The 22397-nt window shown below is 52.0% G+C and overlaps 1 protein-coding gene across 3 annotated transcripts in view; it reads left to right on the top strand.

Annotated features, from left to right (window-relative positions):
• LOC132383728 (pyruvate carboxylase, mitochondrial-like) overlaps positions 1 to 22180 on the top strand; it is a 950497-nt gene extending 928317 nt beyond the window's left edge. For all 3 annotated transcript variants that reach the window (XM_059954922.1, XM_059954921.1, XM_059954923.1), the window contains exons 17-18: positions 19454 to 19698; positions 21938 to 22180. In XM_059954922.1, coding sequence (XP_059810905.1) covers positions 19454 to 19698; positions 21938 to 22165 — 473 coding nt within the window. In that variant the 3' untranslated portion in view covers positions 22166 to 22180. The remainder of the gene's footprint in view (positions 1 to 19453; positions 19699 to 21937) is intronic.
• The last annotated feature ends 217 nt before the right edge of the window (positions 22181 to 22397 follow it).

Raw genomic sequence — 22397 nt, 5'->3', positions numbered from 1 at the left:
TGAATGTCCTCTGCACCCTCTCTAATCCAGACAGCATCCGAGTGAATCTCCGCTGCACCCTCTCTAATCCAGACAGCATCCTGGTAAATCTCCTCTGCACCCTCTCTAATCCGGACAGCATCCGAGTGAATCTCCGCTGCACCCTCTCTAATGCAGACAGCATCCTGGTAAATCTCCTCTGCACCCTCTCTAATCCAAACAGCATCCTGGTGAATCTCCTCTGCACCCTCTCTAATCCAGGCAGCATCCTGGTGAATCTCCTCTGCACCCTCTCTAATCCAGACAGCATGCTGGTGAACCTCTTCTGCACCCTCTCTAATCCAGGCAGCGTCCTGGTAAATCTCCTCTGCACCCTCTCTAATCCAGGCAGCATCCTGGTGAATCTCCTCTGCACCCTCTCTAATCCAGGCAACATCCTGGTGAATCTCCTCTGCACCCTCTCTAATCCAAACAGCATCCTCGTGAATCTCCTCTGCACCCTCTCTAATTCAGACAGCATCCTGGTGAATCTCCTCTGCACCCTCTCTAATCCACACAGCATCCTGATGAATCTCCTCTACACCCTCTCTAATCCAGGCAGCATCCTGGTGAATCTCCTCTGCACCCTCTCTAATCCAGGAAGCATCCTGGTGAATCTCCTCTGCACCCTCTCTAATCCAGACAGCATCTTGGTGAATCTCCTCTGCACCCTCTCTAATCCAGACAGCATCCTGGTGAATCTCCTCTGCACCCTCTCTAATCCTGACAGCATCCTGGTGAATCTCCTCTGCACCCTCTCTAATGCAGGCAGCGTTCAGGTGAATCTCCTCTACACCATCTCTAATCCAGGCAGCATCCCGGTAAATCTCCTCTGCACCCTCTGTAATCCAGGCAGTTTCCTGGTAAATCTCCTCTGCACCCTCTCTAATTCAGGCAGCATCCTGGTGAATCTCCTCTGTACCCTCCCTAATCCAGACAGCATCCTGGTGAATCTCCTCTGCACCCTCTCTAATGCAGGCAGCGTTCAGGTGAATCTCCTGAACACCATCTCTAATCCAGGCAGCATCCCGGTAAATCTCCTCTGCACCCTCTGTAATCCAGGCAGTTTCCTGGTAAATCTCCTCTGCACCCTCTCTAATTCAGGCAGCATCCTGGTGAATCTCCTCTGCACCCTCTCTAATCCAGGTAGCATCCTGGTGAATCTCCTCTGCACCCTCTCTAAACCAAACAGCATCCTGGTGAGTCTCCTCTTCACCCTCTTTAATCCAGGCAGCATCCTGGTGCATCTCCTCTGCACCCTCTTTAATCCAGACAGCATCCCAGTAAATCTCCTCTGCACCCTCTGTAATCCAGGCAGCTTCCTGGTAAATCTCCTCTGCACCCTCTCTAATCCAGGCAGCATCCTGGTGAATGTCCTCTGCACCCTCTCTAATCCAGACAGCATCCGAGTGAATCTCCGCTGCACCCTCTCTAATCCAGACAGCATCCTGGTAAATCTCCTCTGCACCCTCTCTAATCCAGACAGCATCCGAGTGAATCTCCGCTGCACTCTCTCTAATCCAGACAGCATCCTGGTGAATCTCCTCTGCACCCTCTCTAATGCAGGCAGCGTTCAGGTGAATCTCCTCTACACCATCTCTAATCCAGGCAGCATCCCGGTAAATCTCCTCTGCACCCTCTGTAATCCAGGCAGTTTCCTGGTAAATCTCCTCTGCACCCTCTCTAATTCAGGCAGCATCCTGGTGAATCTCCTCTGCACCCTCTCTAATCCAGGTAGCATCCTGGTGAATCTCCTCTGCACCCTCTCTAAACCAAACAGCATCCTGGTGAGTCTCCTCTTCACCCTCTTTAATCCAGGCAGCATCCTGGTGCATCTCCTCTGCACCCTCTTTAATCCAGACAGCATCCCAGTAAATCTCCTCTGCACCCTCTGTAATCCAGGCAGCTTCCTGGTAAATCTCCTCTGCACCCTCTCTAATCCAGGCAGCATCCTGGTGAATGTCCTCTGCACCCTCTCTAATCCAGACAGCATCCGAGTGAATCTCCGCTGCACCCTCTCTAATCCAGACAGCATCCTGGTAAATCTCCTCTGCACCCTCTCTAATCCAGACAGCATCCGAGTGAATCTCCGCTGCACCCTCTCTAATGCAGACAGCATCCTGGTAAATCTCCTCTGCACCCTCTCTAATCCAGGCAGCATCCTGGTGAATCTCCTCTGCACCCTCTCTAATCCAGGCAGCATCCTGGTGAATCTCCTCTGCACCCTCTCTAATCCAGACAGCATCCTGGTGAACCTCTTCTGCACCCTCTCTAATCCAGGCAGCGTCCTGGTGAATCTCCTCTGCACCCTCTCTAATCCAGGCAGCATCCTGGTGAATCTCCTCTGCACCCTCTCTAATCCAGGCAACATCCTGGTGAATCTCCTCTGCACCCTCTCTAATCCAAACAGCATCCTGGTGAATCTCCTCTGCACCCTCTCTAATTCAGACAGCATCCTGGTGAATCTCCTCTGCACCCTCTCTAATCCACACAGCATCCTGATGAATCTCCTCTACACCCTCTCTAATCCAGGCAGCATCCTGGTGAATCTCCTCTGCACCCTCTCTAATCCAGGAAGCATCCTGGTGAATCTCCTCTGCACCCTCTCTAATCCAGACAGCATCTTGGTGAATCTCCTCTGCACCCTCTCTAATCCAGACAGCATCCTGGTGAATCTCCTCTGCACCCTCTCTAATCCTGACAGCATCCTGGTGAATCTCCTCTGCACCCTCTCTAATGCAGGCAGCGTTCAGGTGAATCTCCTCTACACCATCTCTAATCCAGGCAGCATCCCGGTAAATCTCCTCTGCACCCTCTGTAATCCAGGCAGTTTCCTGGTAAATCTCCTCTGCACCCTCTCTAATTCAGGCAGCATCCTGGTGAATCTCCTCTGTACCCTCCCTAATCCAGACAGCATCCTGGTGAATCTCCTCTGCACCCTCTCTAATGCAGGCAGCGTTCAGGTGAATCTCCTCTACACCATCTCTAATCCAGGCAGCATCCCGGTAAATCTCCTCTGCACCTTCTGTAATCCAGGCAGTTTCCTGGTAAATCTCCTCTGCACCCTCTCTAATTCAGGCAGCATCCTGGTGAATCTCCTCTGCACCCTCTCTAATCCAGGTAGCATCCTGGTGAATCTCCTCTGCACCCTCTCTAAACCAAACAGCATCCTGGTGAGTCTCCTCTTCACCCTCTTTAATCCAGGCAGCATCCTGGTGCATCTCCTCTGCACCCTCTTTAATCCAGACAGCATCCCAGTAAATCTCCTCTGCACCCTCTGTAATCCAGGCAGCTTCCTGGTAAATCTCCTCTGCACCCTCTCTAATCCAGGCAGCATCCTGGTGAATGTCCTCTGCACCCTCTCTAATCCAGACGGCATCCGAGTGAATCTCCGCTGCACTCTCTCTAATCCAGACAGCATCCTGGTAAATCTCCTCTGCACCCTCTCTAATCCAGACAGCATCCGAGTGAATCTCCGCTGCACCCTCTCTAATCCAGACAGCATCCTGGTAAATCTCCTCTGCACCCTCTCTAATCCAGTCAGCATCCTGGTAAATCTCCTCTGCACCCTCTCTAATCCAGGCAGCATCCTGGTGAATCTCCTCTGCACACTCTTTAATCCAGCCTGCATCCTGGTGAATCTCCTCTGCATCCTCTCTAATCCAGGCAGCATCCTGGTGAATCTCCTCTGCACCCTCTCTAATCCAGACAGCATCCTGGTGAATATCCTCTGCACCCTTTCTAATCCAGACAGCATCCTGGTGAATCTCCTCTGCACCCTCTCTAATCCAAGCAGCATCCTGGTGAAACTCCTCTGCACCCTCTGTAATCCAGACAGCATCCTGGTGAATATTCTCTGCACCCTCTCTAATCCACACAGCATCCTGATGAATCTCCTCTGCACCCTCTCTAATCCAAGCAGCATCCTGGTGAATCTCCTCTGCACCCTCTGTAATCCAGACAGCATCCTGGTGAATCTCCTCTGCACCCTCTCTAATCCAGACAGCATCCTGGTGAATCTGCTCTGCACCCTCTCTAATGCAGGCAGCGTTCAGGTGAATCTCCTCTACACCATCTCTAATCCAGGCAGCATCCCGGTAAATCTCCTCTGCACCCTCTGTAATCCAGGCAGTTTCCTGGTAAATCTCCTCTGCACCCTCTCTAATTCAGGCAGCATCCTGGTGAATCTCCTCTGTACCCTCTCTAATCCAGACAGCATCCTGGTGAATCTCCTCTGCACCCTCTCTAATGCAGGCAGCGTTCAGGTGAATCTCCTCTACACCATCTCTAATCCAGGCAGCATCCCGGTAAATCTCCTCTGCACCCTCTGTAATCCAGGCAGTTTCCTGGTAAATCTCCTCTGCACCCTCTCTAATTCAGGCAGCATCCTGGTGAATCTCCTCTGCACCCTCTCTAATCCAGGCAGCATCCTGGTGACTGTCCTCTGCACACTCTCTAATCCAGGCAGCATCCTGGTAAATCTCCTCTGCACCCTCTCTAATCCAGGTAGCATCCTGGTGAATCTCCTCTGCACCCTCTCTAATCCAGGTAGCATCCTGGTGAATCTCCTCTGCACCCTCTCTAAACCAAACAGCATCCTGGTGAGTCTCCTCTTCACCCTCTTTAATCCAGGCAGCATCCTGGTGCATCTCCTCTGCACCCTCTTTAATCCAGACAGCATCCCAGTAAATCTCCTCTGCACCCTCTGTAATCCAGGCAGCTTCCTGGTAAATCTCCTCTGCACCCTCTCTAATCCAGGCAGCATCCTGGTGAATGTCCTCTGCACCCTCTCTAATCCAGGCTGCATCCTGGTAAATCTCCTCTGCACCCTCTCTAATCCAGACAGCATCCGAGTGAATCTCCGCTGCACCCTCTCTAATCCAGACAGCATCCTGGTAAATCTCCTCTGCACCCTCTCTAATCCAGTCAGCATCCTGGTAAATCTCCTCTGCACCCTCTCTAATCCAGGCAGCATCCTGGTGAATCTCCTCTGCACACTCTTTAATCCAGCCTGCATCCTGGTGAATCTCCTCTGCATCCTCTCTAATCCAGGCAGCATCCTGGTGAATCTCCTCTGCACCCTCTCTAATCCAGACAGCATCCTGGTGAATATCCTCTGCACCCTTTCTAATCCAGACAGCATCCTGGTGAATCTCCTCTGCACCCTCTCTAATCCAGGCAGCTTTCAGGTGAATCTCCTCTGCACCCTTTCTTATCCAGAGAGCATCCTGGTGAATCTCCTCTGCACCCTGTGTAATCCACACAGCATCCTGGTGAATCTCCACTGCACACTCTTCAATCCAGACAGCATCCTGGTGAATCTCCTCTGCACCCTCTCTAATCCAGTCAGCATCTTGGTGAATCTCCTCTGCACCCTCTCTAATCCAGACAGCATCCTGGTGAATCTCCTCTGCTCCCTCTCTAATCCTGACAGCATCCTGGTGAATCTCCTCTGCACCCTCTCTAATGCAGGCAGCGTTCAGGTGAATCTCCTCTGCACCCTCTGTAATCCAGGCAGTTTCCTGGTAAATCTCCTCTGCACCCTCTCTAATTCAGGCAGCATCCTGGTGAATCTCCTCTGTACCCTCCCTAATCCAGACAGCATCCTGGTGAATCTCCTCTGCACCCTCTCTAATGCAGGCAGCGTTCAGGTGAATCTCCTCTACACCATCTCTAATCCAGGCAGCATCCCGGTAAATCTCCTCTGCACCCTCTGTAATCCAGGCAGTTTCCTGGTAAATCTCCTCTGCACCCTCTCTAATTCAGGCAGCATCCTGGTGAATCTCCTCTGCACCCTCTCTAATCCAGGTAGCATCCTGGTGAATCTCCTCTGCACCCTCTCTAAACCAAACAGCATCCTGGTGAGTCTCCTCTTCACCCTCTTTAATCCAGGCAGCATCCTGGTGCATCTCCTCTGCACCCTCTTTAATCCAGACAGCATCCCAGTAAATCTCCTCTGCACCCTCTGTAATCCAGGCAGCTTCCTGGTAAATCTCCTCTGCACCCTCTCTAATCCAGGCAGCATCCTGGTGAATGTCCTCTGCACCCTCTCTAATCCAGACAGCATCCGAGTGAATCTCCGCTGCACCCTCTCTAATCCAGACAGCATCCTGGTAAATCTCCTCTGCACCCTCTCTAATCCAGACAGCATCCGAGTGAATCTCCGCTGCACCCTCTCTAATCCAGACAGCATCCTGGTGAATCTCCTCTGCACCCTCTCTAATGCAGGCAGCGTTCAGGTGAATCTCCTCTGCACCCTCTGTAATCCAGGCAGTTTCCTGGTAAATCTCCTCTGCACCCTCTCTAATTCAGGCAGCATCCTGGTGAATCTCCTCTGCACCCTCTCTAATCCAGGTAGCATCCTGGTGAATCTCCTCTGCACCCTCTCTAAACCAAACAGCATCCTGGTGAGTCTCCTCTTCACCCTCTTTAATCCAGGCAGCATCCTGGTGCATCTCCCCTGCACCCTCTTTAATCCAGACAGCATCCCAGTAAATCTCCTCTGCACCCTCTGTAATCCAGGCAGCTTCCTGGTAAATCTCCTCTGCACCCTCTCTAATCCAGGCAGCATCCTGGTGAATGTCCTCTGCACCCTCTCTAATCCAGACAGCATCCGAGTGAATCTCCGCTGCACCCTCTCTAATCCAGACAGCATCCTGGTAAATCTCCTCTGCACCCTCTCTAATCCAGACAGCATCCGAGTGAATCTCCGCTGCACCCTCTCTAATGCAGACAGCATCCTGGTAAATCTCCTCTGCACCCTCTCTAATCCAGGCAGCATCCTGGTGAATCTCCTCTGCACCCTCTCTAATCCAGGCAGCATCCTGGTGAATCTCCTCTGCACCCTCTCTAATCCAGACAGCATCCTGGTGAGTCTCCTCTTCACCCTCTTTAATCCAGGCAGCATCCTGGTGCATCTCCTCTGCACCCTCTTTAATCCAGACAGCATCCCAGTAAATCTCCTCTGCACCCTCTGTAATCCAGGCAGCTTCCTGGTAAATCTCCTCTGCACCCTCTCTAATCCAGGCAGCATCCTGGTGAATGTCCTCTGCACCCTCTCTAATCCAGGCTGCATCCTGGTAAATTTCCTCTGCACCCTCTCTAATCCAGACAGCATCCGAGTGAATCTCCGCTGCACCCTCTCTAATCCAGACAGCATCCTGGTAAATCTCCTCTGCACCCTCTCTAATCCAGTCAGCATCCTGGTAAATCTCCTCTGCACCCTCTCTAATCCAGGCAGCATCCTGGTGAATCTCCTCTGCACACTCTTTAATCCAGCCTGCATCCTGGTGAATCTCCTCTGCATCCTCTCTAATCCAGGCAGCATCCTGGTGAATCTCCTCTGCACCCTCTCTAATCCAGACAGCATCCTGGTGAATATCCTCTGCACCCTTTCTAATCCAGACAGCATCCTGGTGAATCTCCTCTGCACCCTCTCTAATCCAGGCAGCTTTCAGGTGAATCTCCTCTGCACCCTTTCTTATCCAGAGAGCATCCTGGTGAATCTCCTCTGCACCCTGTGTAATCCACACAGCATCCTGGTGAATCTCCACTGCACACTCTTCAATCCAGACAGCATCCTGGTGAATCTCCTCTGCACCCTCTCTAATCCAGTCAGCATCTTGGTGAATCTCCTCTGCACCCTCTCTAATCCAGACAGCATCCTGGTGAATCTCCTCTGCACCCTCTCTAATCCTGACAGCATCCTGGTGAATCTCCTCTGCACCCTCTCTAATGCAGGCAGCGTTCAGGTGAATCTCCTCTACACCATCTCTAATCCAGGCAGCATCCCGGTAAATCTCCTCTGCACCCTCTGTAATCCAGGCAGTTTCCTGGTAAATCTCCTCTGCACCCTCTCTAATTCAGGCAGCATCCTGGTGAATCTCCTCTGTACCCTCCCTAATCCAGACAGCATCCTGGTGAATCTCCTCTGCACCCTCTCTAATGCAGGCAGCGTTCAGGTGAATCTCCTCTACACCATCTCTAATCCAGGCAGCATCCCGGTAAATCTCCTCTGCACCCTCTGTAATCCAGGCAGTTTCCTGGTAAATCTCCTCTGCACCCTCTCTAATTCAGGCAGCATCCTGGTGAATCTCCTCTGCACCCTCTCTAATCCAGGTAGCATCCTGGTGAATCTCCTCTGCACCCTCTCTAAACCAAACAGCATCCTGGTGAGTCTCCTCTTCACCCTCTTTAATCCAGGCAGCATCCTGGTGCATCTCCTCTGCACCCTCTTTAATCCAGACAGCATCCCAGTAAATCTCCTCTGCACCCTCTGTAATCCAGGCAGCTTCCTGGTAAATCTCCTCTGCACCCTCTCTAATCCAGGCAGCATCCTGGTGAATGTCCTCTGCACCCTCTCTAATCCAGACAGCATCCGAGTGAATCTCCGCTGCACCCTCTCTAATCCAGACAGCATCCTCGTAAATCTCCTCTGCACCCTCTCTAATCCAGACAGCATCCGAGTGAATCTCCGCTGCACCCTCTCTAATGCAGACAGCATCCTGGTGAATCTCCTCTGCACCCTCTCTAATGCAGGCAGCGTTCAGGTGAATCTCCTCTACACCATCTCTAATCCAGGCAGCATCCCGGTAAATCTCCTCTGCACCCTCTGTAATCCAGGCAGTCTCCTGGTAAATCTCCTCTGCACCCTCTCTAATTCAGGCAGCATCCTGGTGAATCTCCTCTGCACCCTCTCTAATCCAGGTAGCATCCTGGTGAATCTCCTCTGCACCCTCTCTAAACCAAACAGCATCCTGGTGAGTCTCCTCTTCACCCTCTTTAATCCAGGCAGCATCCTGGTGCATCTCCTCTGCACCCTCTTTAATCCAGACAGCATCCCAGTAAATCTCCTCTGCACCCTCTGTAATCCAGGCAGCTTCCTGGTAAATCTCCTCTGCACCCTCTCTAATCCAGGCAGCATCCTGGTGAATGTCCTCTGCACCCTCTCTAATCCAGACAGCATCCGAGTGAATCTCCGCTGCACCCTCTCTAATCCAGACAGCATCCTGGTAAATCTCCTCTGCACCCTCTCTAATCCAGACAGCATCCGAGTGAATCTCCGCTGCACCCTCTCTAATGCAGACAGCATCCTGGTAAATCTCCTCTGCACCCTCTCTAATCCAGGCAGCATCCTGGTGAATCTCCTCTGCACCCTCTCTAATCCAGGCAGCATCCTGGTGAATCTCCTCTGCACCCTCTCTAATCCAGACAGCATCCTGGTGAACCTCTTCTGCACCCTCTCTAATCCAGGCAGCGTCCTGGTGAATCTCCTCTGCACCCTCTCTAATCCAGGCAGCATCCTGGTGAATCTCCTCTGCACCCTCTCTAATCCAGGCAACATCCTGGTGAATCTCCTCTGCACCCTCTCTAATCCAAACAGCATCCTGGTGAATCTCCTCTGCACCCTCTCTAATTCAGACAGCATCCTGGTGAATCTCCTCTGCACCCTCTCTAATCCACACAGCATCCTGATGAATCTCCTCTACACCCTCTCTAATCCAGGCAGCATCCTGGTGAATCTCCTCTGCACCCTCTCTAATCCAGGAAGCATCCTGGTGAATCTCCTCTGCACCCTCTCTAATCCAGACAGCATCTTGGTGAATCTCCTCTGCACCCTCTCTAATCCAGACAGCATCCTGGTGAATCTCCTCTGCACCCTCTCTAATCCTGACAGCATCCTGGTGAATCTCCTCTGCACCCTCTCTAATGCAGGCAGCATTCAGGTGAATCTCCTCTACACCATCTCTAATCCAGGCAGCATCCCGGTAAATCTCCTCTGCACCCTCTGTAATCCAGGCAGTTTCCTGGTAAATCTCCTCTGCACCCTCTCTAATTCAGGCAGCATCCTGGTGAATCTCCTCTGTACCCTCCCTAATCCAGACAGCATCCTGGTGAATCTCCTCTGCACCCTCTCTAATGCAGGCAGCGTTCAGGTGAATCTCCTCTACACCATCTCTAATCCAGGCAGCATCCCGGTAAATCTCCTCTGCACCCTCTGTAATCCAGGCAGTTTCCTGGTAAATCTCCTCTGCACCCTCTCTAATTCAGGCAGCATCCTGGTGAATCTCCTCTGCACCCTCTCTAATCCAGGTAGCATCCTGGTGAATCTCCTCTGCACCCTCTCTAAACCAAACAGCATCCTGGTGAGTCTCCTCTTCACCCTCTTTAATCCAGGCAGCATCCTGGTGAATCTCCTCTGCACCCTCTCTAATCCAGACAGCATCTTGGTGAATCTCCTCTGCACCCTCTCTAATCCAGACAGCATCCTGGTGAATCTCCTCTGCACCCTCTCTAATCCTGACAGCATCCTGGTGAATCTCCTCTGCACCCTCTCTAATGCAGGCAGCGTTCAGGTGAATCTCCTCTACACCATCTCTAATCCAGGCAGCATCCCGGTAAATCTCCTCTGCACCCTCTGTAATCCAGGCAGTTTCCTGGTAAATCTCCTCTGCACCCTCTCTAATTCAGGCAGCATCCTGGTGAATCTCCTCTGTACCCTCCCTAATCCAGACAGCATCCGAGTGAATCTCCGCTGCACCCTCTCTAATCCAGACAGCATCCTGGTAAATCTCCTCTGCACCCTCTCTAATCCAGACAGCATCCGAGTGAATCTCCGCTGCACCCTCTCTAATCCAGACAGCATCCTGGTAAATCTCCTCTGCACCCTCTCTAATCCAGTCAGCATCCTGGTAAATCTCCTCTGCACCCTCTCTAATCCAGGCAGCATCCTGGTGAATCTCCTCTGCACACTCTTTAATCCAGCCTGCATCCTGGTGAATCTCCTCTGCATCCTCTCTAATCCAGGCAGCATCCTGGTGAATCTCCTCTGCACCCTCTCTAATCCAGACAGCATCCTGGTGAATATCCTCTGCACCCTTTCTAATCCAGACAGCATCCTGGTGAATCTCCTCTGCACCCTCTCTAATCCAAGCAGCATCCTGGTGAATCTCCTCTGCACCCTCTGTAATCCAGACAGCATCCTGGTGAATATCCTCTGCACCCTCTCTAATCCACACAGCATCCTGATGAATCTCCTCTGCACCCTCTCTAATCCAAGCAGCATCCTGGTGAATCTCCTCTGCACCCTCTGTAATCCAGACAGCATCCTGGTGAATCTCCTCTGCACCCTCTCTAATCCAGACAGCATCCTGGTGAATCTCCTCTGCACCCTCTCTAATGCAGGCAGCGTTCAGGTGAATCTCCTCTACACCATCTCTAATCCAGGCAGCATCCCGGTAAATCTCCTCTGCACCCTCTGTAATCCAGGCAGTTTCCTGGTAAATCTCCTCTGCACCCTCTCTAATTCAGGCAGCATCCTGGTGAATCTCCTCTGTACCCTCTCTAATCCAGACAGCATCCTGGTGAATCTCCTCTGCACCCTCTCTAATGCAGGCAGCGTTCAGGTGAATCTCCTCTACACCATCTCTAATCCAGGCAGCATCCCGGTAAATCTCCTCTGCACCCTCTGTAATCCAGGCAGTTTTCTGGTAAATCTCCTCTGCACCCTCTCTAATTCAGGCAGCATCCTGGTGAATCTCCTCTGCACCCTCTCTAATCCAGGCAGCATCCTGGTGACTGTCCTCTGCACACTCTCTAATCCAGGCAGCATCCTGGTAAATCTCCTCTGCACCCTCTATAATCCAGGTAGCATCCTGGTGAGTCTCCTCTTCACCCTCTTTAATCCAGGCAGCATCCTGGTGCATCTCCTCTGCACCCTCTTTAATCCAGACAGCATCCCAGTAAATCTCCTCTGCACCCTCTGTAATCCAGGCAGCTTCCTGGTAAATCTCCTCTGCACCCTCTCTAATCCAGGCAGCATCCTGGTGAATGTCCTCTGCACCCTCTCTAATCCAGACAGCATCCGAGTGAATCTCCGCTGCACCCTCTCTAATCCAGACAGCATCCTCGTAAATCTCCTCTGCACCCTCTCTAATCCAGACAGCATCCGAGTGAATCTCCGCTGCACCCTCTCTAATGCAGACAGCATCCTGGTGAATCTCCTCTGCACCCTCTCTAATGCAGGCAGCGTTCAGGTGAATCTCCTCTACACCATCTCTAATCCAGGCAGCATCCCGGTAAATCTCCTCTGCACCCTCTGTAATCCAGGCAGTCTCCTGGTAAATCTCCTCTGCACCCTCTCTAATTCAGGCAGCATCCTGGTGAATCTCCTCTGCACCCTCTCTAATCCAGGTAGCATCCTGGTGAATCTCCTCTGCACCCTCTCTAAACCAAACAGCATCCTGGTGAGTCTCCTCTTCACCCTCTTTAATCCAGGCAGCATCCTGGTGCATCTCCTCTGCACCCTCTTTAATCCAGACAGCATCCCAGTAAATCTCCTCTGCACCCTCTGTAATCCAGGCAGCTTCCTGGTAAATCTCCTCTGCACCCTCTCTAATCCAGGCAGCATCCTGGTGAATGTCCTCTGCACCCTCTCTAATCCAGACAGCATCCGAGTGAATCTCCGCTGCACCCTCTCTAATCCAGACAGCATCCTGGTAAATCTCCTCTGCACCCTCTCTAATCCAGACAGCATCCGAGTGAATCTCCGCTGCACCCTCTCTAATGCAGACAGCATCCTGGTAAATCTCCTCTGCACCCTCTCTAATCCAGGCAGCATCCTGGTGAATCTCCTCTGCACCCTCTCTAATCCAGGCAGCATCCTGGTGAATCTCCTCTGCACCCTCTCTAATCCAGACAGCATCCTGGTGAACCTCTTCTGCACCCTCTCTAATCCAGGCAGCGTCCTGGTGAATCTCCTCTGCACCCTCTCTAATCCAGGCAGCATCCTGGTGAATCTCCTCTGCACCCTCTCTAATCCAGGCAACATCCTGGTGAATCTCCTCTGCACCCTCTCTAATCCAAACAGCATCCTGGTGAATCTCCTCTGCACCCTCTCTAATTCAGACAGCATCCTGGTGAATCTCCTCTGCACCCTCTCTAATCCACACAGCATCCTGATGAATCTCCTCTACACCCTCTCTAATCCAGGCAGCATCCTGGTGAATCTCCTCTGCACCCTCTCTAATCCAGGAAGCATCCTGGTGAATCTCCTCTGCACCCTCTCTAATCCAGACAGCATCTTGGTGAATCTCCTCTGCACCCTCTCTAATCCAGACAGCATCCTGGTGAATCTCCTCTGCACCCTCTCTAATCCTGACAGCATCCTGGTGAATCTCCTCTGCACCCTCTCTAATGCAGGCAGCATTCAGGTGAATCTCCTCTACACCATCTCTAATCCAGGCAGCATCCCGGTAAATCTCCTCTGCACCCTCTGTAATCCAGGCAGTTTCCTGGTAAATCTCCTCTGCACCCTCTCTAATTCAGGCAGCATCCTGGTGAATCTCCTCTGTACCCTCCCTAATCCAGACAGCATCCTGGTGAATCTCCTCTGCACCCTCTCTAATGCAGGCAGCGTTCAGGTGAATCTCCTCTACACCATCTCTAATCCAGGCAGCATCCCGGTAAATCTCCTCTGCACCCTCTGTAATCCAGGCAGTTTCCTGGTAAATCTCCTCTGCACCCTCTCTAATTCAGGCAGCATCCTGGTGAATCTCCTCTGCACCCTCTCTAATCCAGGTAGCATCCTGGTGAATCTCCTCTGCACCCTCTCTAAACCAAACAGCATCCTGGTGAGTCTCCTCTTCACCCTCTTTAATCCAGGCAGCATCCTGGTGAATCTCCTCTGCACCCTCTCTAATCCAGACAGCATCTTGGTGAATCTCCTCTGCACCCTCTCTAATCCAGACAGCATCCTGGTGAATCTCCTCTGCACCCTCTCTAATCCTGACAGCATCCTGGTGAATCTCCTCTGCACCCTCTCTAATGCAGGCAGCGTTCAGGTGAATCTCCTCTACACCATCTCTAATCCAGGCAGCATCCCGGTAAATCTCCTCTGCACCCTCTGTAATCCAGGCAGTTTCCTGGTAAATCTCCTCTGCACCCTCTCTAATTCAGGCAGCATCCTGGTGAATCTCCTCTGTACCCTCCCTAATCCAGACAGCATCCGAGTGAATCTCCGCTGCACCCTCTCTAATCCAGACAGCATCCTGGTAAATCTCCTCTGCACCCTCTCTAATCCAGACAGCATCCGAGTGAATCTCCGCTGCACCCTCTCTAATCCAGACAGCATCCTGGTAAATCTCCTCTGCACCCTCTCTAATCCAGTCAGCATCCTGGTAAATCTCCTCTGCACCCTCTCTAATCCAGGCAGCATCCTGGTGAATCTCCTCTGCACACTCTTTAATCCAGCCTGCATCCTGGTGAATCTCCTCTGCATCCTCTCTAATCCAGGCAGCATCCTGGTGAATCTCCTCTGCACCCTCTCTAATCCAGACAGCATCCTGGTGAATATCCTCTGCACCCTTTCTAATCCAGACAGCATCCTGGTGAATCTCCTCTGCACCCTCTCTAATCCAAGCAGCATCCTGGTGAATCTCCTCTGCACCCTCTGTAATCCAGACAGCATCCTGGTGAATATCCTCTGCACCCTCTCTAATCCACACAGCATCCTGATGAATCTCCTCTGCACCCTCTCTAATCCAAGCAGCATCCTGGTGAATCTCCTCTGCACCCTCTGTAATCCAGACAGCATCCTGGTGAATCTCCTCTGCACCCTCTCTAATCCAGACAGCATCCTGGTGAATCTCCTCTGCACCCTCTCTAATGCAGGCAGCGTTCAGGTGAATCTCCTCTACACCATCTCTAATCCAGGCAGCATCCCGGTAAATCTCCTCTGCACCCTCTGTAATCCAGGCAGTTTCCTGGTAAATCTCCTCTGCACCCTCTCTAATTCAGGCAGCATCCTGGTGAATCTCCTCTGTACCCTCTCTAATCCAGACAGCATCCTGGTGAATCTCCTCTGCACCCTCTCTAATGCAGGCAGCGTTCAGGTGAATCTCCTCTACACCATCTCTAATCCAGGCAGCATCCCGGTAAATCTCCTCTGCACCCTCTGTAATCCAGGCAGTTTTCTGGTAAATCTCCTCTGCACCCTCTCTAATTCAGGCAGCATCCTGGTGAATCTCCTCTGCACCCTCTCTAATCCAGGCAGCATCCTGGTGACTGTCCTCTGCACACTCTCTAATCCAGGCAGCATCCTGGTAAATCTCCTCTGCACCCTCTATAATCCAGGTAGCATCCTGGTGAATCTCCTCTGCACCCTCTCTAATCCAGGTAGCATCCTGGTGAATCTCCTCTGCACCCTCTCTAAACCAAACAGCATCCTGGTGAGTCTCCTCTTCACCCTCTTTAATCCAGGCAGCATCCTGGTGCATCTCCTCTGCACCCTCTTTAATCCAGACAGCATCCCAGTAAATCTCCTCTGCACCCTCTCTAATCCAGGTAGCATCCTGGTGAATCTCCTCTGCACCCTCTCTAAACCAAACAGCATCCTGGTGAGTCTCCTCTTCACCCTCTTTAATCCAGACAGCATCCTGGTGAATCTCCTCTGCACCCTCTCTAATCCAGGAAAATCCTGGTGAATCTCCTGTGCACCCTCTCTAATCCAGACAGCATCCTGGTGAATCTCCTCTGCACCCTCTCTAATCCAGACAGCATGCTGGTGAATCTCCTCTGCACCCTCTCTAATCCAGACAGCATCCTGTTGAATCTCCTCTGCACCCTCTCTAATCCAGACAGCATCCTGGTGAACCTCTTCTGCACCCTCTCTAATCCAGGCAGCGTCCTGGTGAATCTCCTCTGCACCCTCTCTAATCCAGGCAGCATCCTGGTGAATCTCCTCTGCACCCTCTCTAATCCAGGCAACATCCTGGTGAATCTCCTCTGCACCCTCTCTAATCCAAACAGCATCCTGGTGAATCTCCTCTGCACCCTCTCTAATTCAGACAGCATCCTGGTGAATCTCCTCTGCACCCTCTCTAATCCACACAGCATCCTGATGAATCTCCTCTACACCCTCTCTAATCCAGGCAGCATCCTGGTGAATCTCCTCTGCACCCTCTCTAATCCAGGAAGCATCCTGGTGAATCTCCTCTGCACCCTCTCTAATCCAGACAGCATCTTGGTGAATCTCCTCTGCACCCTCTCTAATCCAGACAGCATCCTGGTGAATCTCCTCTGCACCCTCTCTAATCCTGACAGCATCCTGGTGAATCTCCTCTGCACCCTCTCTAATGCAGGCAGCATTCAGGTGAATCTCCTCTACACCATCTCTAATCCAGGCAGCATCCCGGTAAATCTCCTCTGCACCCTCTGTAATCCAGGCAGTTTCCTGGTAAATCTCCTCTGCACCCTCTCTAATTCAGGCAGCATCCTGGTGAATCTCCTCTGTACCCTCCCTAATCCAGACAGCATCCTGGTGAATCTCCTCTGCACCCTCTCTAATGCAGGCAGCGTTCAGGTGAATCTCCTCTACACCATCTCTAATCCAGGCAGCATCCCGGTAAATCTCCTCTGCACCCTCTGTAATCCAGGCAGTTTCCTGGTAAATCTCCTCTGCACCCTCTCTAATTCAGGCAGCATCCTGGTGAATCTCCTCTGCACCCTCTCTAATCCAGGTAGCATCCTGGTGAATCTCCTCTGCACCCTCTCTAAACCAAACAGCATCCTGGTGAGTCTCCTCTTCACCCTCTTTAATCCAGGCAGCATCCTGGTGAATCTCCTCTGCACCCTCTCTAATCCAGACAGCATCTTGGTGAATCTCCTCTGCACCCTCTCTAATCCAGACAGCATCCTGGTGAATCTCCTCTGCACCCTCTCTAATCCTGACAGCATCCTGGTGAATCTCCTCTGCACCCTCTCTAATGCAGGCAGCGTTCAGGTGAATCTCCTCTACACCATCTCTAATCCAGGCAGCATCCCGGTAAATCTCCTCTGCACCCTCTGTAATCCAGGCAGTTTCCTGGTAAATCTCCTCTGCACCCTCTCTAATTCAGGCAGCATCCTGGTGAATCTCCTCTGTACCCTCCCTAATCCAGACAGCATCCGAGTGAATCTCCGCTGCACCCTCTCTAATCCAGACAGCATCCTGGTAAATCTCCTCTGCACCCTCTCTAATCCAGACAGCATCCGAGTGAATCTCCGCTGCACCCTCTCTAATCCAGACAGCATCCTGGTAAATCTCCTCTGCACCCTCTCTAATCCAGTCAGCATCCTGGTAAATCTCCTCTGCACCCTCTCTAATCCAGGCAGCATCCTGGTGAATCTCCTCTGCACACTCTTTAATCCAGCCTGCATCCTGGTGAATCTCCTCTGCATCCTCTCTAATCCAGGCAGCATCCTGGTGAATCTCCTCTGCACCCTCTCTAATCCAGACAGCATCCTGGTGAATATCCTCTGCACCCTTTCTAATCCAGACAGCATCCTGGTGAATCTCCTCTGCACCCTCTCTAATCCAAGCAGCATCCTGGTGAATCTCCTCTGCACCCTCTGTAATCCAGACAGCATCCTGGTGAATATCCTCTGCACCCTCTCTAATCCACACAGCATCCTGATGAATCTCCTCTGCACCCTCTCTAATCCAAGCAGCATCCTGGTGAATCTCCTCTGCACCCTCTGTAATCCAGACAGCATCCTGGTGAATCTCCTCTGCACCCTCTCTAATCCAGACAGCATCCTGGTGAATCTCCTCTGCACCCTCTCTAATGCAGGCAGCGTTCAGGTGAATCTCCTCTACACCATCTCTAATCCAGGCAGCATCCCGGTAAATCTCCTCTGCACCCTCTGTAATCCAGGCAGTTTCCTGGTAAATCTCCTCTGCACCCTCTCTAATTCAGGCAGCATCCTGGTGAATCTCCTCTGTACCCTCTCTAATCCAGACAGCATCCTGGTGAATCTCCTCTGCACCCTCTCTAATGCAGGCAGCGTTCAGGTGAATCTCCTCTACACCATCTCTAATCCAGGCAGCATCCCGGTAAATCTCCTCTGCACCCTCTGTAATCCAGGCAGTTTTCTGGTAAATCTCCTCTGCACCCTCTCTAATTCAGGCAGCATCCTGGTGAATCTCCTCTGCACCCTCTCTAATCCAGGCAGCATCCTGGTGACTGTCCTCTGCACACTCTCTAATCCAGGCAGCATCCTGGTAAATCTCCTCTGCACCCTCTCTAATCCAGGTAGCATCCTGGTGAATCTCCTCTGCACCCTCTCTAATCCAGGTAGCATCCTGGTGAATCTCCTCTGCACCCTCTCTAAACCAAACAGCATCCTGGTGAGTCTCCTCTTCACCCTCTTTAATCCAGGCAGCATCCTGGTGCATCTCCTCTGCACCCTCTTTAATCCAGACAGCATCCCAGTAAATCTCCTCTGCACCCTCTGTAATCCAGGCAGCTTCCTGGTAAATCTCCTCTGCACCCTCTCTAATCCAGGCAGCATCCTGGTGAATGTCCTCTGCACCCTCTCTAATCCAGGCTGCATCCTGGTAAATTTCCTCTGCACCCTCTCTAATCCAGACAGCATCCGAGTGAATCTCCGCTGCACCCTCTCTAATCCAGACAGCATCCTGGTAAATCTCCTCTGCACCCTCTCTAATCCAGTCAGCATCCTGGTAAATCTCCTCTGCACCCTCTCTAATCCAGGCAGCATCCTGGTGAATCTCCTCTGCACACTCTTTAATCCAGCCTGCATCCTGGTGAATCTCCTCTGCATCCTCTCTAATCCAGGCAGCATCCTGGTGAATCTCCTCTGCACCCTCTCTAATCCAGACAGCATCCTGGTGAATATCCTCTGCACCCTTTCTAATCCAGACAGCATCCTGGTGAATCTCCTCTGCACCCTCTCTAATCCAGGCAGCTTTCAGGTGAATCTCCTCTGCACCCTTTCTTATCCAGAGAGCATCCTGGTGAATCTCCTCTGCACCCTGTGTAATCCACACAGCATCCTGGTGAATCTCCACTGCACACTCTTCAATCCAGACAGCATCCTGGTGAATCTCCTCTTCACACTCTCTAATCCAGGCAGCATCCTGGTGAATCTCCTCTGCACCCTCTCTAATCCAGACAGCATCCTGTTAAATCTCCTATGCACCCTCTCTAATCCAGACAGCATCCTGGTGAATCTCCTCTGCACCCTCTCTAATCCAGGCAGCTTTCAGGTGAATCTCCTCTGCACCCTCTCTTATCCAGGCAGCGTCCTGGTAAATCTCCTCTGCACCCTCTCTAATCCAGGCAGCATCCTGGTAAATCTCCTCTGCACCCTCTCTAATCCAGACAGCATCTTGGTGAATCTCCTCTGCATCCTCTCTAATCCAGACAGCATCCTGGTAAATCTCCTCTGCACCCTCTCTAATTCAGGCAGCATCCTGGTGAATCTCCTCTGCATCCTCTCTAATCCAGGCAGCATCCTGGTGAATCTCCTCTGCACCCTCTCTAATCCAGGCAGCATCCTGGTCAATCTGTTCTGAGCATCGATTTATTGAACTTCCTGTAATAATGCTTCCCCTGCCTCTATTAGCGATTTGCTTCCCTGTTCTGTCCCACAGGCATCAACCTGGAGAATGTCAGTGACTACAGCGAATACTGGGAGGTGACCCGGCAACTCTACGCACCGTTCGACTGCACTGCCACCATGAAGTCCGGCAACTCGGACATCTACGAGAACGAGATTCCCGGCGGGCAGTACACCAACCTGCACTTCCAGGCCCACAGCATGGGGCTGGGCAACAAGTTCAAGGCCGTCAAGAAGGCCTACACTGAGGCCAACAAGCTGCTGGGAGACTTGATAAAGGTGAGGGTTGAGGCAGGCGGCGAAGTGTTGGCGATCGTCTCGGAAAGATTTTAGTGCCTCCTTGCTTGTCCAAAGGGAGACATTACCTCAGACTCTGTCCCTCAAAGTGAGGGAGGAGATCGATTCAGTGACCAGAGCATCACTATACCAGACCATAAGACAGGAGCAGAATCAGGACATTTTGGTCAGTGGAGTCTCCTCCGCCATTCCATCATGGCTGATTTATTATCTCTCTCAACCCCATTCTCATGCCCTCTCCCTGTAACCTTGAATGGCCTTAAAACCTATCAGACCTCTCTTTAAATATCCTCTCCACATCCACTCTATCTGTGTCCTCTGGTCCTAGTCTCCCCCACTATAGGAAACATCCTCTCCACATCTACTCTATCTGTGTCCTCTGGTACTAGACTCCCCCACTATAGGAAACATCCTCTCCACATCCACTCCATCTGTGTCCTTTGGTGCTAGACTCCCACACTATAGGAAACATCCTCTCCACATCCACTCTATCTGTGTCCTCTGGTCCTAGACTCCCCCACGAAAGGAAACATCCTCTCCACATCCACTCTATCTGTGTCCTCTGGTCCTAGACTCCACCACTATAGGAAACATCCTCTCCACATCCACTCTATCTGTGTCCTCTGGTCCTCGACTCCCCCACTATAGGGAACATCCTCTACACATCCACTCTATCTGTGTCCTCTGGTCCTAGACTCCACCACTATAGGAAACATCCTCTCCACATCCACTCTATCTGTGTCCTCTGGTCCTAGACTCCCACACTATAGGAAACATCCTCTCCACATCCACTCCATCTGTGTCCTCTGGTCCTAGACTCCCCACTATAGGAAACATCCTCTCCACATCCACTCTATCTGTGTCCACTGGTCCTAGACTCCCCCACTATAGGGAACATCCTCTCCACATCCACTCTATCTGTGTCTTCTGGTCCTAGACTCCCCCACTATGGGAAACATCCTCTCCACATCCACTCTATCTGTGTCCTCTGGTCCTAGTCTCCCCCACTATAGGAAACATCCTCTCCACATCCACTCAATCTTTGTCCTCTGGTCCTAGACTCCCACACTATAGGAAACATCCTCTCCACATCCACTCTATCTGTGTCCTCTGGTCCTCGACTCCCCCACTATAGGGAACATCCTCTCCCCATTCTCTCTATCTGTGTCTTCTGGTCCTAGACTCCCCCACTATAGGAAACATCCTCTCCACATCCACTCTATCTGTGTCCTCTGGTCCTAGTCTCCCCCACTATAGGAAACATCCTCTCCACATCCACTCTATCTGTGTCCTCTGGTCCTAGACTCCCCCACTATAGGAAACATCCTCTCCACATCCACTCTATCTGTGTCCTCTGGTCCTAGACTCCCCCACTATAGGAAACATCCTCTCCACATCCACTCTATCTGTGTCCTCTGGTCCTAGACTCCCCTACTATAGGAAACATCCTGTCCACATCCACTCTGTGCCCTCTGGTCCTAGACTCCCCCACTATAGGAAACATCCTGTCCACATCCACTCTATCTGTGTCCTCTGGTCCTATACTCCCCCACTATAGGAAACATCCTCTCCACATCCACTCTATCTGTGTCCTCTGGTCCTAGACTCCCCCACTATAGGAAACATCCTCTCCACATCCATTCTATCTGTGTCCCCTGGCTCTCGACGTAGGAGGTGCTGGCAGACATCTGAGAAAGAACTCTCTGTGCCCGCTCCCCAGACCTGCGGATGGCCACGTTAGCCTGGCCCAGGAACCCCCTTGATGACTTACCACACCTGCTATTGTCTGCAGCCATGCTGTCAGGAGACAAGCTTCCTCTCTCCTACTGGCTGCCGGAGAGCAGCCCCCGCAGGATTGGGCGGTTTGGCGGCTAATGGTCAGAGGGCGTGGCCAGGACCCTGGAGTTGGCGCCTTCATTTCCGTCTCTCCCCAGCCTCACCCAGGGATGAGTCGCAGCCACCCAGAGGCCAGTCCCACCTAACCAGCGCTTGAGGGGGGCACTTTGAGAACTCAGACACCAGGGTGGAGGCCACAGTGCTCTGTTGTGGGTGCTGGAACGCCCAAAGCTGACACCGTTCAGTCCCAGTCAAACATAAAGGAGCTGGGGTTCTCCCAGTCGTTAGAGGGGCTGGGGGAAGGCAGAGCGGTACAGGTGATAAGTAAGCGGGCTGCAGCTCCGGTCTGAGAGCTAACGTCTCCCCCAACCATTTCCCTGGACAGGTCACTCCGTCGTCGAAGATCGTGGGCGACTTGGCCCAGTTCATGGTGCAGAACAACCTCAGCCGGGAGGACGTGGAGACGGAGGCTGAGGACCTGTCCTTCCCGCAGTCCGTGGTGGAGTTCCTGCAGGGGTACATCGGCATTCCGCACGGGGGGTTTCCCGAGCCATTCCGATCCAAGGTAAGGTCGCAGCTCCACCAACACAGGCTTCACGATTGTATGCGGTGACATATGTGTTTGGCAAATAAATTTACTTCGAAATTTTATCTTTAAGGGGTAATAACTGTTCCTGAACCTGGTGGTGTGGGACCTGAGGCTCCTGTACCACCTTCCCGATGGAATCAGTTCAGAGTTGAGGTTATCCTCACTGGTTCAGGAGCCTGATGGTTGAGGGGTAATAACTGTTCCTGAACCTGTTGGTGTGGGACCTGAGGCTCCTGTACCTCCTTCCCGATGGAAT

This window comes from Hypanus sabinus, chromosome 31, assembly GCF_030144855.1.
Source record: "Hypanus sabinus isolate sHypSab1 chromosome 31, sHypSab1.hap1, whole genome shotgun sequence".
NCBI lineage: Eukaryota > Metazoa > Chordata > Chondrichthyes > Myliobatiformes > Dasyatidae > Hypanus > Hypanus sabinus.
The sequence above is the reverse complement of the archived record's forward strand: the minus strand, read 5'-3'. Positions and strand labels throughout refer to the sequence as shown.